The sequence below is a fragment of the Salvelinus fontinalis genome, chromosome 22 (genome assembly GCF_029448725.1).
Source record: "Salvelinus fontinalis isolate EN_2023a chromosome 22, ASM2944872v1, whole genome shotgun sequence".
Taxonomy (NCBI): domain Eukaryota; kingdom Metazoa; phylum Chordata; class Actinopteri; order Salmoniformes; family Salmonidae; genus Salvelinus; species Salvelinus fontinalis.
Genome location: NC_074686.1, coordinates 33,455,775 through 33,470,346, shown reverse-complemented (window position 1 = coordinate 33,470,346; position 14,572 = coordinate 33,455,775). Strand labels below are relative to the sequence as shown.

Here is a 14,572-nt window from a genome sequence, read left to right as displayed (position 1 = left end):
GATAGCACCTGACCGACAGGCAGGCAGGCAGGCAGGCAGACAGACACCTATAGCGGCAGGTAGCCTAGTGGTTAAAGCGTTGGGCAGTTAACCCACTGTTCCCTGAGAGCCGAAGACGTGGATGTTGATTAAGGCAGCCCCCTGTACCTCTCTGATTCAGAGGGATGGATTAAGACAGCCCCCCACACCTCTCTGATTCAGAGGGTTGATTAAGACAGCCCCCCACACCTCTCTGATTCAGAGGGATTGATTAAGACAGCCCCCCACACCTCTCTGATTCAGAGGGATTGATTAAGACAGCCCCCCACACCTCTCTGATTCAGAGGGATTGATTTAGACAGCCCCCAACACCTCTCTGATTCAGAGGGATTGATTAAGGCAGCCCCCCACATCTCTCTGATTCAGAGGGATGGATTAAGACAGCCCCCCCACACCTCTCTGATTCAGAGGGATTGATTAAGACAGCCCCCCACACCTCTCTGATTCAGAGGGATTGATTAAGACAGCCCCCCCACCTCTCTGATTCAGAGGGATTGATTAAGACAGCCCCCCACACCTCTCTGATTCAGAGGGATTGATTAAGACAGCCCCCCACACCTCTCTGATTCAGAGGGATTGATTAAGACAGCCCCCCACACCTCTCTGATTCAGAGGGGTTGGGTTAAATGTGGAAGACACATTTCAGTTAAATGCATTCAGTTGTACAACTGACTAGGTATCCCCCTTTCCCTAATAGGAACACAGTAACAGGGTAACTATCACCCAAACCATGCAGCAAAGGCCTTTGATAGACAACCAACAACACTATACACACCCTCTATACATTCCCTCTATACACACCCTCTCCCTCTATACACACCCTCTCCCTCTATACACACCCTCTCCCTCTATACACACCCTCTCCCTCTATACACACCCTCTCCCTCTATATACACCCTCTATACACACCCTCTCCCTCTATACACACCCTCTATACACACCCTCTATCTCTAATCTCTCCCTCTATACACACCCTCTATACACACCCTCTCCCTCTATACACACCCTCTATACACACCCTCTCCCTCTATACACACCCTATCTTCTCCCAAAACATACCCACTGCTCGACATATGGCTATGGAAATGGGTCTGTGTTGAACATGAGTCCAGTAGAATGTAAACTATTATACAGACAGACAGACAGACAGACAGACAGACAGACAGACAGACAGACAGACAGACAGACAGACAGACAGACAGACAGGTTCTCACATACTCTAGGACTTTATCAACGAACAGACAGACAGACAGCCACCGTGCTTCTACACCTGCATTGCTTGCTGTTTGCGATTTTAGGTTGGGTTTCTGTACAGCACTTTGTGACTTCAGCTGATTTAAGAAGGGCTTTATAAATACATTTGATTGATTGACAGGTTCTCACGTACTAAGGCCAATGGCCCATGGGATAGGTAAGGCAATAAATCCACCACAAAAGGGCTGCGTCTCAAATGGGCCTATAGGGCTCTAGTCTAAAGGTAGTGTGCTATATAGGGATTAGGGTGCCATTTGAGACGCAGGCGTAGACTACCCACAGAAATGTACCCAAACACACCCTCTAATGTGGCTTTGCTTCAGCTAGTCTAAAAGATCTATATATTTCACACTTCATCCACCTACCATGGATTTGACTGACATAGATAGACCATTGAAGTGCATTGTGTGCTGATAATTGATAGTCTCTATTGGGAATATGGCATCAACCTGTTGCCTCTTTCTATTTAACACGGCAAGTCAGTTAAGAACAAATTCTTATTTACAATGACGGCCTACCCCGGCCAAACCCCTAAACAGGACAAAAGTGGGCCAAATTGTGCGCTGCCCTATGGGACTTCTGATCACGGACGGTTGTAATACAGCCCGGGTTCAAACCAGGGTCTGTAGTGACGCCTCTAGCACAATATAGTGCCTTAGACCGCTGTGCCACTCGGGAACCCCACTCTTACTTGGATAACGACTTAAGTAGCTGAGACCACTCTGTTTCTAAACTTACTGAAGTGTCCTGTACACTAATACATGAAACAGTGACCTCTTGTGTAGCAATGTGGAAAACATTTATTTTAACCTTTATTTAACTAGGCAAGTCAGTTGACAACAAATTCTTATTTACTATGACGGCCTACCGGGGAACAGTGGGTTAACTGTCTTGTTCAATGGCAGAACGACTGATTTTTACCTTGTCAGCTCAGGGATTTGATCCAGCAACCTTTCGGTTACTGGCCCAACACTCTTGGCCTCCTGCCGCCCCAACATAATTCTTCCAGAGCTATAAAGCAGGGACACTGTGTGTGAAATAACACTGCCAAGCACGTATGAGGCGTTTCTTCTAGACGTTTTCGTTTTTTCGCCCCCTACTAATGGTTAGTGTGAGAAATAGGTTAGTTAAGCTGATCCCAGATCTGTGCTTAAAGGCACCTTTCATCCTGAGGCATATACTTCACCAGAGCCTACATTAATGCAGCATCTCAGAATAGGAGTGCTGGTCTCGGATCAGGTCCTCCCTGTCCCAGTGTACTTATTCAATAGGATTGTAAAGGAAAACAATGCACTTCCGACCCCTGAACTTCGACCCCCAGAGGTACTGACCTGAGCTGGGTTTTGAGTTCTGTGAAGCGGGGTCTCTTGCTGGGGTCGTAGGCCCAGCACTTGGTCATCAGGCTGTACAGGGTGGGGGGACAGTTGTGGGGCATGGCCAGACGCTCTCCGTTCTCTATCCGCCCGATGACATCGTTGTTCTTCACCCCCTGGAAGGGCTTGATACCGTACATGAGGATCTCCCACATGCACACACCTGAGAGGAGGAGAGGGGAAGGAGGGGAGGATAGGAGAGGTGAGGAGGAACGGAGAGAGGAGAGGAGATAAGAGGGGAGGAGAGGGGACGGGAGGAGAGGGAAGGAGAGAGGAGAGGGGAGACGAGGGGAGGATAGGAGAGGGAAGGAGAGGGGAGGAGAGGAGGAGAGGGAAGGAGATAGGAGGGGAAGAGTGGGGAGGAGAGGGGAGGAGAGGGAAGGGGGGAGAGGGAGGAGAGGAGAGAGGAGGGGAGGATAGAAGAGAGGAGGGGAGAATAGGAGAGAGGAGGGCAGGAGGGGAGAGAGGAGGGGAGGAGTGGAGTGGGGAGGAGAGAGGAAAGGAGTGGGGAGGAGAGGAGGGGAGAATAGGAGAGAGGAGGGCAGGAGGGGAGAGAGGAGGGGAGGAGTGGAGTGGGGAGGAGAGAGGAGGAGGGGAGGAGAGGGAAGGAGATAGGAGGGGAAGAGTGGGGAGGAGAGGGAAGGGGGGGGGAGGAGAGGGGAGGAGAGGAGAGAGGAGGGGAGGATAGAAGAGAGGAGGGGAGAATAGGAGAGAGGAGGGGAGGGCAGGAAAGAGGAGGAGAGGAGGGGAGGGCAGGAAAGAGGAGAGGAGAAACGAAGAGAGGAGGGAGGTGAGGAGTGGGGAGGAGAGAGGAGAGGGAAGGAGAGAGGAGGAGAGGAGGGGAGGGCAGGAAAGAGGAGGAGAGGAGAAACGAAGAGAGGAGGGAGGTGAGGAGTGGGGAGGAGAGAGGAGAGGGAAGGAGAGAGGAGAGGGAAGGAGAGAGGAGAGGAGTGGAGGAGAGGAGGGGAGGGGTGGGGAGGGGGGAAAGACTGTAAGGACAGGCTATACATATGACAGAGACAGACACAAACACGAACACACAGGAGTTGATAGCTAGATGTGTGTAAACTGCAGCTGCCAAACTCACCAAACATCCACACATCGCTGGCTGAGGTAAAGCGTCTGAAGTTGATGGATTCTGGAGCCATCCATTTTATTGGAAGTTTCCCCTTGGAAGCTGAAAAAAGGTTGGACGTTGAGACAAAACCCATGTGTGCTTCAGCGTGTAGACATTCTGCAATGGCTTTCACAACCAGCAGATGGTGCAAAAAACATCAGCCTGGAAGTCAGTGGGTTGGTACCAGAGACCGTATTAAACAGGTTTGTACCAGAGACCATATTAAATAGGTTTGTACCAGAGACCATATTAAACAGGTTTGTACCAGAGACCATATTAAACAGGTTTGTACCAGAGACCATATTAAACAGGTTTGTACCAGAGACAGTATTAAACAGGTTTGTACCAGAGACCATATTAAACAGGTTTGTACCAGAGACCGTATTAAATAGGTTTGTACCAGAGACCATATTAAACAGGTTTGTACCAGAGACCATATTAAACAGGTTTGTACCAGAGACCATATTAAACAGGTTTGTACCAGAGACCGTATTAAACAGGTTTGTACCAGAGACCGTATTAAACAGGTTGGTACCAGAGACCGTATTAAACAGGTTTGTACCAGAGACCATATTAAACAGGTTTGTACCAGAGACCGTATTAAACAGGTTTGTACCAGAGACCGTATTAAACAGGTTTGTACCAGAGACCGTATTAAACAGGTTTGTACCAGAGACCATATTAAACAGGTTTGTACCAGAGACCGTATTAAATAGGTTTGTACCAGAGACCATATTAAACAGGTTTGTACCAGAGACCGTATTAAATAGGTTTGTACCAGAGACCATATTAAACAGGTTTGTACCAGAGACCGTATTAAACAGGTTTGTACCTTGAGACAGTATTAAACAGGTTTGTACCAGAGACCGTATTAAATAGGTTTGTACCAGAGACCATATTAAACAGGTTTGTACCAGAGACCGTATTAAACAGGTTTGTACCAGAGACCGTATTAAATAGGTTTGTACCAGAGACCATATTAAACAGGTTTGTACCAGAGACCGTATTAAACAGGTTTGTACCAGAGACAGTATTAAACAGGTTTGTACCAGAGACCATATTAAACAGGTTTGTACCAGAGACCGTATTAAACAGGTTTGTACCAGAGACCATATTAAACAGGTTTGTACCAGAGACCGTATTAAACAAGTTTGTACCAGAGACCGTATTAAACAGGTTTGTACCAGAGACAGTATTAAACAGGTTTGTACCAGAGACAGTATTAAACAGGTTTGTACCAGAGACAGTATTAAACAGGTTTGTACCAGAGACCGTATTAAACAGGTTTGTACCAGAGACCGTATTAAACAGGTTTGTACCAGAGACCGTATTAAACAGGTTTGTACCAGAGACAGTATTAAACAGGTTTGTACCAGAGACCATATTAAACAGGTTTGTACCAGAGACCGTATTAAATAGGTTTGTACCAGAGACCATATTAAACAGGTTTGTACCAGAGACCGTATTAAATAGGTTTGTCCCAGAGACCATATTAAACAGGTTTGTACCAGAGACCGTATTAAACAGGTTTGTACCAGAGACCGTATTAAACAGGTTTGTACCAGAGACCGTATTAAACAGGTTTGTACCAGAGACCGTATTAAACAGGTTTGTACCAGAGACCGTATTAAACAGGTTTGTACCAGAGACCGTATTAAACAGGTTTGTACCAGAGACCGTATTAAACAGGTTTGTACCAGAGACCGTATTAAACAGGTTTGTACCAGAGACCGTATTAAACAGGTTTGTACCAGAGACCATATTAAACAGGTTTGTACCAGAGACCGTATTAAATAGGTTTGTACCAGAGACCATATTAAACAGGTTTGTACCAGAGACCGTATTAAATAGGTTTGTACCAGAGACCATATTAAACAGGTTTGTACCAGAGACCGTATTAAACAGGTTTGTACCTTGAGACAGTATTAAACAGGTTTGTACCAGAGACCGTATTAAATAGGTTTGTACCAGAGACCATATTAAACAGGTTTGTACCAGAGACCGTATTAAACAGGTTTGTACCAGAGACCGTATTAAATAGGTTTGTACCAGAGACCATATTAAACAGGTTTGTACCAGAGACCGTATTAAACAGGTTTGTACCAGAGACAGTATTAAACAGGTTTGTACCAGAGACCATATTAAACAGGTTTGTACCAGAGACCGTATTAAACAGGTTTGTACCAGAGACCATATTAAACAGGTTTGTACCAGAGACCGTATTAAACAAGTTTGTACCAGAGACCGTATTAAACAGGTTTGTACCAGAGACAGTATTAAACAGGTTTGTACCAGAGACAGTATTAAACAGGTTTGTACCAGAGACAGTATTAAACAGGTTTGTACCAGAGACCGTATTAAACAGGTTTGTACCAGAGACCGTATTAAACAGGTTTGTACCAGAGACCGTATTAAACAGGTTTGTACCAGAGACAGTATTAAACAGGTTTGTACCAGAGACCATATTAAACAGGTTTGTACCAGAGACCGTATTAAATAGGTTTGTACCAGAGACCATATTAAACAGGTTTGTACCAGAGACCGTATTAAATAGGTTTGTCCCAGAGACCATATTAAACAGGTTTGTACCAGAGACCGTATTAAACAGGTTTGTACCAGAGACCGTATTAAACAGGTTTGTACCAGAGACCGTATTAAACAGGTTTGTACCAGAGACCGTATTAAACAGGTTTGTACCAGAGACCGTATTAAACAGGTTTGTACCAGAGACCGTATTAAACAGGTTTGTACCAGAGACCGTATTAAACAGGTTTGTACCAGAGACCGTATTAAATAGGTTTGTACCAGAGACCATATTAAACAGGTTTGTACCAGAGACCGTATTAAATAGGTTTGTACCAGAGACCATATTAAACAGGTTTGTACCAGAGACCGTATTAAACAGGTTTGTACCTTGAGACAGTATTAAACAGGTTTGTACCAGAGACCGTATTAAATAGGTTTGTACCAGAGACCATATTAAACAGGTTTGTACCAGAGACCGTATTAAACCGGTTTGTACCAGAGACCGTATTAAACAGGTTTGTACCAGAGACCGTATTAAACAGGTTTGTACCAGAGACCGTATTAAACAGGTTTGTACCAGAGACCGTATTAAACAGGTTTGTACCAGAGACCGTATTAAACAGGTTTGTACCAGAGACCGTATTAAACAGGTTTGTACCAGAGACCGTATTAAACAGGTTTGTACCAGAGACCGTATTAAACAGGTTTGCACCAGAGACCGTATTAAACAGGTTGGTACCAGAGACCGTATTAAACAGGTTTGTACCAGAGACCGTATTAAACAGGTTTGTACCAGAGACCGTATTAAACAGGTTTGTACCAGAGACCGTATTAAACAGGTTTGTACCAGAGACCGTATTAAACAGGTTTGTACCAGAGACCGTATTAAACAGGTTTGTACCAGAGACCGTATTAAACAGGTTTGTACCAGAGACCGTATTAAACAGGTTTGTACCAGAGACCGTATTAAACAGGTTTGTACCAGAGACCGTATTAAACAGGTTCGTACCTTTGTAGTAGGAGCTGTCCTCCATGTAACGCGAGAGGCCAAAGTCTCCCAGCATCACACAGTCTGTGGAAGACACTAGCACGTTCCTGGCAGCAATGTCCCTGGAGACGTTCACACAAAGAAATAATAACTAACAATTCTGGAAAACCGGGAGATTTTGGAAAGTTTCTGGAATTCTGCAAACTGTACATTGAGTACTTAAATATTGACAGCGTGGCACAAATACATTTATTATAAAATGAAAGCTTAACATAATCTTAAAGTGTCTACATCAACCTAAATAGCAGGATATAATGGGTGGTGGTCTGACCTATGGACAAAGCGTTTGCTCTCCAGGTAGGCCAAGGCTGTGCTGAGCTGGTGGGAGAACAGTATCAACGTTGACAGGTCCAGGTTGTACTTCCTTACTTGTAAAAAGGACCTCAACTGGAAGAGGAAAAACGTCAATAAGATTGATGCTCTTTGTTTTTCCAGAGATAGGTGGACGACAGAGGAAACTGTTTCCAAGCGTGCTCCTGTCTTCTGGGATCTCCCATCTATTACAAGAACTCCAACAACACCTCTGCATACCGTACGTCGCCTATCTATCAAAACATACTCTGTGTTTGTATGGTTCACTGTCAACCCAACCGCCAGGACACCTCACCTCTCCCATCGTGCACAGCTCCATGATGATCCACACTGGGTTCTCTGTGATCACACCGATCAGCTTCACTATGTGGGGGTGGTCGAACTGACGCATGGTCACTGAGGAACACACATCACAAAGGGGTGTGAGGATTTCACCAAACAGTTAAGAACTTGAGTGGAAAGATGTAGACTAACATTTGATTACCCCACCCCCAAAATATAAAAAAAAATATAAAAAATAATTGAGCATGTTCAAAGGAACAGAGAAAGGCTCCCTGGGATAGGTCTAACACAGACTCAAATGTCACTGCTCTTAGTTCACAAATATTGTAAATTTGCATCCCAAATGGCACCCTATTCCCTACATAGGGCACTAGGGTGAATTTTGGAACAAAGCCAATGTTTACAGTTACCAGCTTCATTAAATTGAACATATTCCTTCCTCAACTGCCTGGGAACACTGTAAACACAGTGAGCAAAGCAACCTGAGACTACCATCAGGCAGTGTGTGTGTGTGTGTGTGTGTGTGTGTGTGTGTGTGTGTGTGTGTGTGTGTGTGTGTGTGTGTGTGTGTGTGTGTGTGTGTGTGTGTGTGTGTGTGTGTGTGTGTGTGTGTGTGTGTGTGTGTGTGTGTGTGTGTGTGTGTGTGTGTGTGTGTGTGTGTGTGTGTGTGTGTGTGTGTGTGTGTGTGTGTATGTATGTATGTATGTATATATATATATATATATATATATATATATATATATATATATATATATATATATATATATATATATATATACATGGCAACCAGCAGCAGCTGCAATCACCATCAGTCCCATTACAGTGACACAGCACTAGCTTACACTACAATTCAGCACACTCACATGCTTCCTGAAGGAACTTCTCACGCACGCTGTCCGATGTGGAGTTCTTGCATGTTTTAATGGCCACGTTCAGAGTGGGATTCTCCTGGAAGTCAGACACAAGACAAAACATTGGGTCAGTTTATGTACAAGACAATATTGAACATATAAATGAGTAGAGAGATGTGTTTAGCTAGATGGTTGCAGTCGGGTGAAATTGAGAGGAACACGTGGGGATTGAGGGTGAGAGGAGAGATGCTTTGTCTACATTTAGCCAGACAGATACAGTATTATTTATTTGTTAGAGTACTATATACTTGTTATGTACTATATACAGTACCAGGTGAAAGTTTGGACACACCTACTCATTCAAGGGTTTTTATTTATTTATTTAAACACATTTTTTGTTTGTTGAGAAAATAGTCAAATAAAGGAAAACCCTTGAAGGAGTAAGTGTGTCCAAACTTTTTGACTGGTTCTGTACTTATCCAATACTATATACTTGTTAAAATACTATATACTTGTTACGGTACTATTTACCGGGCTGTTGTAGACTCCCTGGTGGACGTCTCCAAACTGTCCCTCTCCGATGCAGCGTCCCAGCTCTATCCGGTCTCTCTGGATCTCATAGTCCCTGGCTGGGGAGGGAACGATGACCCCTGTTAGTTGTGTGGTGTGGTATAGTGTGGTGTTGTGTGGTTCGGTTTGGTATGGTGTGGGTGTGTTCGTTTATGTATGCGTGTGAGCAAAGCCACAGATGGATGGGTAACCCAAGTCAGGAGGAGCTGATGAGGTCATTTTGGTTGTTAATAATAACAGCAAGAAGCCGTGGCTGTATTTTGACTGCAGTAGACAGTAGTACTCTATTAAATACTGTATATATACACTACATGACCAAAAGTATGTGGACACCTGCTTGTCGAACATCTCATTCCAAAATCATGGACATTAATATGAAGTTGGTCCCCCCTTTGCTGCTATAACAGCCTCCACTCTTCTGAGGAGGCTTTCCACTAGATGTTGAGGTCGGGCACTGATGTTGGGCAATTAGGCCTGGCTCGCTGTAGGCGTTCCAATTCATCCCAAAAAGTATGTTTGATTGGGTTGAGGTCAGGGCTCTGTGCAGACCAGTCAAGTTCTTCCACACTGATCTCAAATAAATAATTTCTGTATGGACTTCACTTTGTGCACGGGGACATTGTCATGCTCCACAAAACTTTATAGTTGGCACTATGCATTGGGGCAGGTAATGTTCTCATGGCTTCCGCCAAATCCAGATTAGTCTGTCGGACTGCCAGATGGTGAAGTGTGAATCATCACTCCAGAGAACGTGTTTCCACTGCTCCAGAGTCCCATGACGGCGAGCTTTACACCACTCCAGCAAACTCTTGGCATTGCACATGGTAATATTAGGCTTGTGTGAGGCTGCTCAGCCATGGAAACCCATTTCATGAAGCTCCAGACGAACAGTTATTGTGCTGACGTTGCTTCCAGAGGCAGGTTGGAGCTCGGTAGTGAGTGTTGCAACCGAGGACAGATTACTTTTCCATGCTACGTGCTTCAGCACTCGGCGGTCCCGTTCTGTGAGCTTGTGTGGCCTACCATTTTGCAGCTGAGCCATTGTTGCTTCTAGACGATTCCACTTCACAATAACAGCACTTACAGTTGACCGGGGCAACTCTAGCAGGGCAGACATTTGACAAACTGACTTGTTGGAAAGGTGGCATCCTATGATGGTGCCACATTGAAAGTCACTGAGCTCTTCAGTAAGGCCATTCTACTGCCAATGTTTGCATATGGAGATTGCATGGCTGTGTGCTCGATTTTATATACATGTCAGCAACAGGGCGGCAGGTAGCCTAGTGGTTAGACCGTTGGACTAGTAACTGAAAGGTTGCAAGATACAATCTAAGGTGGTGAAGTTAAACTATTCCTATCTTTCAAATTAATTTTGGGATCCAGCCATACAGTGTCTTTGGGAAAGCATTCAGACCCCTTGACTTTTTCCACATAAGGCTGTAATGTAATAAAATGTGGAAAAAGTCAAGGGGTCTGAATACTTTCCGATGGCACTGCATGGCTGGATCTGCAAAGTCTGTCAAACTTTGATTTTGCAGAGAATGTAACTGATTTAAACCTATTTTCCAGTAGCAGAGTTGAATGACACATTCTAGTACAGCTCATAACTACAATCACAACCATGATGGACAACAGACAGAAAGAGACAGAGAGAGACAGAGAGACATGGAGAGAGGCAGACAGAGAGAGAGAGGCAGACAGAGAGAGAGAGGCAGACAGAGAGAGAGAGGCAGACAGAGAGAGAGAGGCAGACAGAGAGAGAGAGGCAGACAGAGAGAGAGGCAGACAGAGAGAGAGACAGACAGAGAGACAGAGACAGACAGACAGACAGACAGACAGACAGAGACAGACAGAGACAGACAGAGACAGACAGAGACAGACAGACAAAGAGACAGACAGAGAGGCAGACAGAGAGACAGACAGACAGACAGACAGACAAAGAGAGAGAGACAAAGAGAGAGAGACAAAGAGAGAGGCAGACAGAGAGAGAGACAGACAGACAGACAGACAGCCAGACAGACAGACAGACAGACAGACACAGACAGACAGAGAGACAGAGAGACAGACAGACAGACAGAGACAGAGAGACAGACACAGACAGACAGACAGAGAGACAGACAGAGAGACAGACAGACAAAGAGACAGACAGAGAGGTAGACAGAGAGACAGACAGACAGACAAAGACAGAGAGACAAAGAGAGAGGCAGACAGAGAGAGAGGCAGACAGAGGCAGACAGAGAGAGAGGCAGACAGACAGACAGACAGACAGACAGACAGACAGACAGACAGACAGACAGTGTTACCTTCGTCTACTCCATAGCTCACTGCTGGGCGGTTAGGATAAAGAGAGGTGGCTTTTAGAAACCATTCACAACAGACCAGGGGACACACACACAGAGAAGAAAGTAGGACCAAGGGGAATAGAAGTTACGGGGCTTTAAATAACCACCTTCTGAGCCATACGGCGCACAGAGCTGGGTGTCAATGAGGGAAAAACAGATTATCCTGTATAACAAGTATATGTTACATGAGATGTCTCTTTACACATGATGAAGCTATAGTTTCACAATCCTTGATCCTGTATAAATAGATGTGTTATCTTAGGCTGTGTCTCAGATGGCACCCTATTCTAACTACTATTCCTAGCTCTAATGGCCCTAGTCAGAAGTAGCGCACTGAGCAGGAAGTAGGGTACTATTAGGGCCTCTGAATTATTCCCACGTTGTACGAAGAAACCTATATATGCTGGATGGATTACTTTTTAGAATGGCGAGAGCTCTGGTCTCCAGTGTAAGCGTGTGACGGGACACTCCATCTTCATACATACGGATCCTTGTTAGAGAGGTACTCATTCTTTCACAGACCAGAAGGTTTTATGAGTCAGCTGGCTCAGACAACTCCACAGCCTGGTGAATCAGCTACACGTCCCAAATGGCACCCTATTTTGACCAGGACCCATGGGCTCTGGTCAAAAGAAGTGCACCATGTATGGAAAAGTGTTCCATTTGGGAGGCACACTACAGCACTGCAGGGGCTGTTGTGTTCCGGCCTCATATGATCACATGAGACTAAGTATCATGGTGGTACTGGAGACTCAGCATCATGGTCACTAAGGACCTGGGGTTACTGGAGACTCAGCATCATGGTCACTAAGGACCTGGGGTTACTGGAGACTCAGCATCATGGTCACTAAGGACCTGGGGTTACTGGAGACTCAGCATCATGGTCACTAAGGACCTGGGGTTACTGGAGACTCAGCATCATGGTCACTAAGGACCTGGGGTTACTGGAGACTCAGCATCATGGTCACTAAGGACCTGGGGTTACTGGAGACTCAGCATCATGGTCACTAAGGACCTGGGGTTACTGGAGACTCAGCATCATGGTCACTAAGGACCTGGGGTTACTGGAGACTCAGCATCATGGTCACTAAAGACCTGGGGTTACTGGAGACTCAGCATCATGGTCACTAAGAACATGGGGTTACTGGAGACTCAGCATCATGGTCACTAAGGACCTGGGGTTACTGGAGACTCAGCATCATGGTCACTAAGGACCTGGGGTTACTGGAGACTCAGCATCATGGTCACTAAGGACCTGGGGTTACTGGAGACTCAGCATCATGGTCACTAAGGACCTGGGGTTACTGGAGACTCAGCATCATGGTCACTAAGGACCTGGGGTTACTGGAGACTCAGCATCATGGTCACTAAGGACCTGGGGTTACTGGAGACTCAGTATCGTGGTCACCAAAGGCCTGGGTTTACTGGAGACATAGAATTTAAATTATTAGAACAGACATTGCCATGGAAGTCAATGTACCGTGGTGGGTGGACTGGCGGCTATGGGTGTACCATGGTCTGAGGAGCTTTATCCCTTCTAGTGATTCTAATTGTATGACTAACTCATTTTAATGATTCTAATTATATGAATAACTCATTATTTCACTGCAGTACACTTAAAGGGCACCTGTCACATTTAGTCCTGAATGAGGACTACTTAATGACATGAATATTCAAAATAATAACAATCAACATTTGTGACAGATATTAGTTTTTTACTGGTGAAGTACTACTAGGCTTTCCCTGGATATTTTCTGAAAGTATCAATAAATCATAACAGAATCACTATCTGATTTGGACAGCATCCTAACAGAATCACTATCTGATTTGGACAGCATCATAACAGAATCACTATCTGATTTGGACAGCATCCTAACAGAATCACTATCTGATTTGGACAGCATCATAACAGAATCACTATCTGATTTGGACAGCATCATAACAGAATCACTATCTGATTTGGACAGCATCATAACAGAATCACTATCTGATTTGGACAGCATCATAACAGAATCACTATCTGATTTGGACAGCATCATAACAGCAGTACTGAGTAAGGATCATACGCAGACCATCAATATGAATACGTGACTATCCTGTTGCTCACATACATGTTACAGCATGTGTGGAGTCTTACACTGTCACCATGACAACCAAACATTGGAGTGTACCAGACAATCTGACTGTTAGAGTAGTTACGTTTCCTAGACAAGACACACACAGGCATCGTGTGTCTGGTATTTGGTGGACTCTACAGTCTTCCAGCAGCCGCATCAACACATCCACAGAGCCTTAGGGGGAGAAAATAGTTCACGAATCAGAACCTGGGCCACGTTCAAGGGAATTTGGATAGAGAGAGAAGGATGAAGAGAGCGAAAGAGCGAAAGATAGAAGGAAGAAATGAAAGAGGAGACCAAGAGAGAGAGAAAGAACGAATCAGATTGAGAGCGAGAGAGACCAAAAGAAAGTGTAAGAGAGAGATAGAGACAGAGAAAAAGAATGAGAGGGAGATAAAGAAAGAATCAGATAGAAAGAAAAGAGAGAGACCAAGAGGAAGTGGAAGAGAATTAGAGAAAAAGCATCTGGGCTGGATCCCTGGAGACAGTCTGGACTACAGATTATCAGGGGACACATTACCAGAAACAAACTGCACTACAATACCAGGGAGCATGGAGCTGCACTACAATACCAGGGAGCATGGAGCTGCACTACAATACCAGGGAGCATGGAGCTGCACTTACTTGAAGGCATGGTGTATGTTTCCTCTTCATCTATAATCTCAGCATAATCGTCCGTCTCTGCAGAAACACAACAGCCTCGTGGTCAGTCCAGTCACACACACACACACACCACCGTCA

General features: G+C 45.0%; 1 protein-coding gene across 9 annotated transcripts in view; it reads right to left on the bottom strand.

Annotated features, from left to right (window-relative positions):
* LOC129820226 (focal adhesion kinase 1-like) overlaps window positions 1-14,572 on the bottom strand; it is a 226,891-nt gene that overhangs the window by 33,492 nt on the left and 178,827 nt on the right. For 5 of the 9 annotated variants that reach the window (XM_055877249.1, XM_055877247.1, XM_055877241.1 and 2 more), the window contains 9 exons: window positions 14,456-14,512; window positions 11,676-11,699; window positions 9,334-9,431; window positions 8,815-8,899; window positions 7,965-8,065; window positions 7,629-7,744; window positions 7,319-7,419; window positions 3,754-3,843; window positions 2,625-2,829 (listed from right to left, as the gene is read on the bottom strand). In XM_055877249.1, the coding sequence (XP_055733224.1) occupies window positions 2,625-2,829; window positions 3,754-3,843; window positions 7,319-7,419; window positions 7,629-7,744; window positions 7,965-8,065; window positions 8,815-8,899; window positions 9,334-9,431; window positions 11,676-11,699; window positions 14,456-14,512 (877 nt within the window). The remainder of the gene's footprint in view (window positions 1-2,624; window positions 2,830-3,753; window positions 3,844-7,318; window positions 7,420-7,628; window positions 7,745-7,964; window positions 8,066-8,814; window positions 8,900-9,333; window positions 9,432-11,675; window positions 11,700-14,455; window positions 14,513-14,572) is intronic. The other 4 variants (XM_055877242.1, XM_055877245.1, XM_055877246.1 and 1 more) reach the window with 2 other exon arrangements.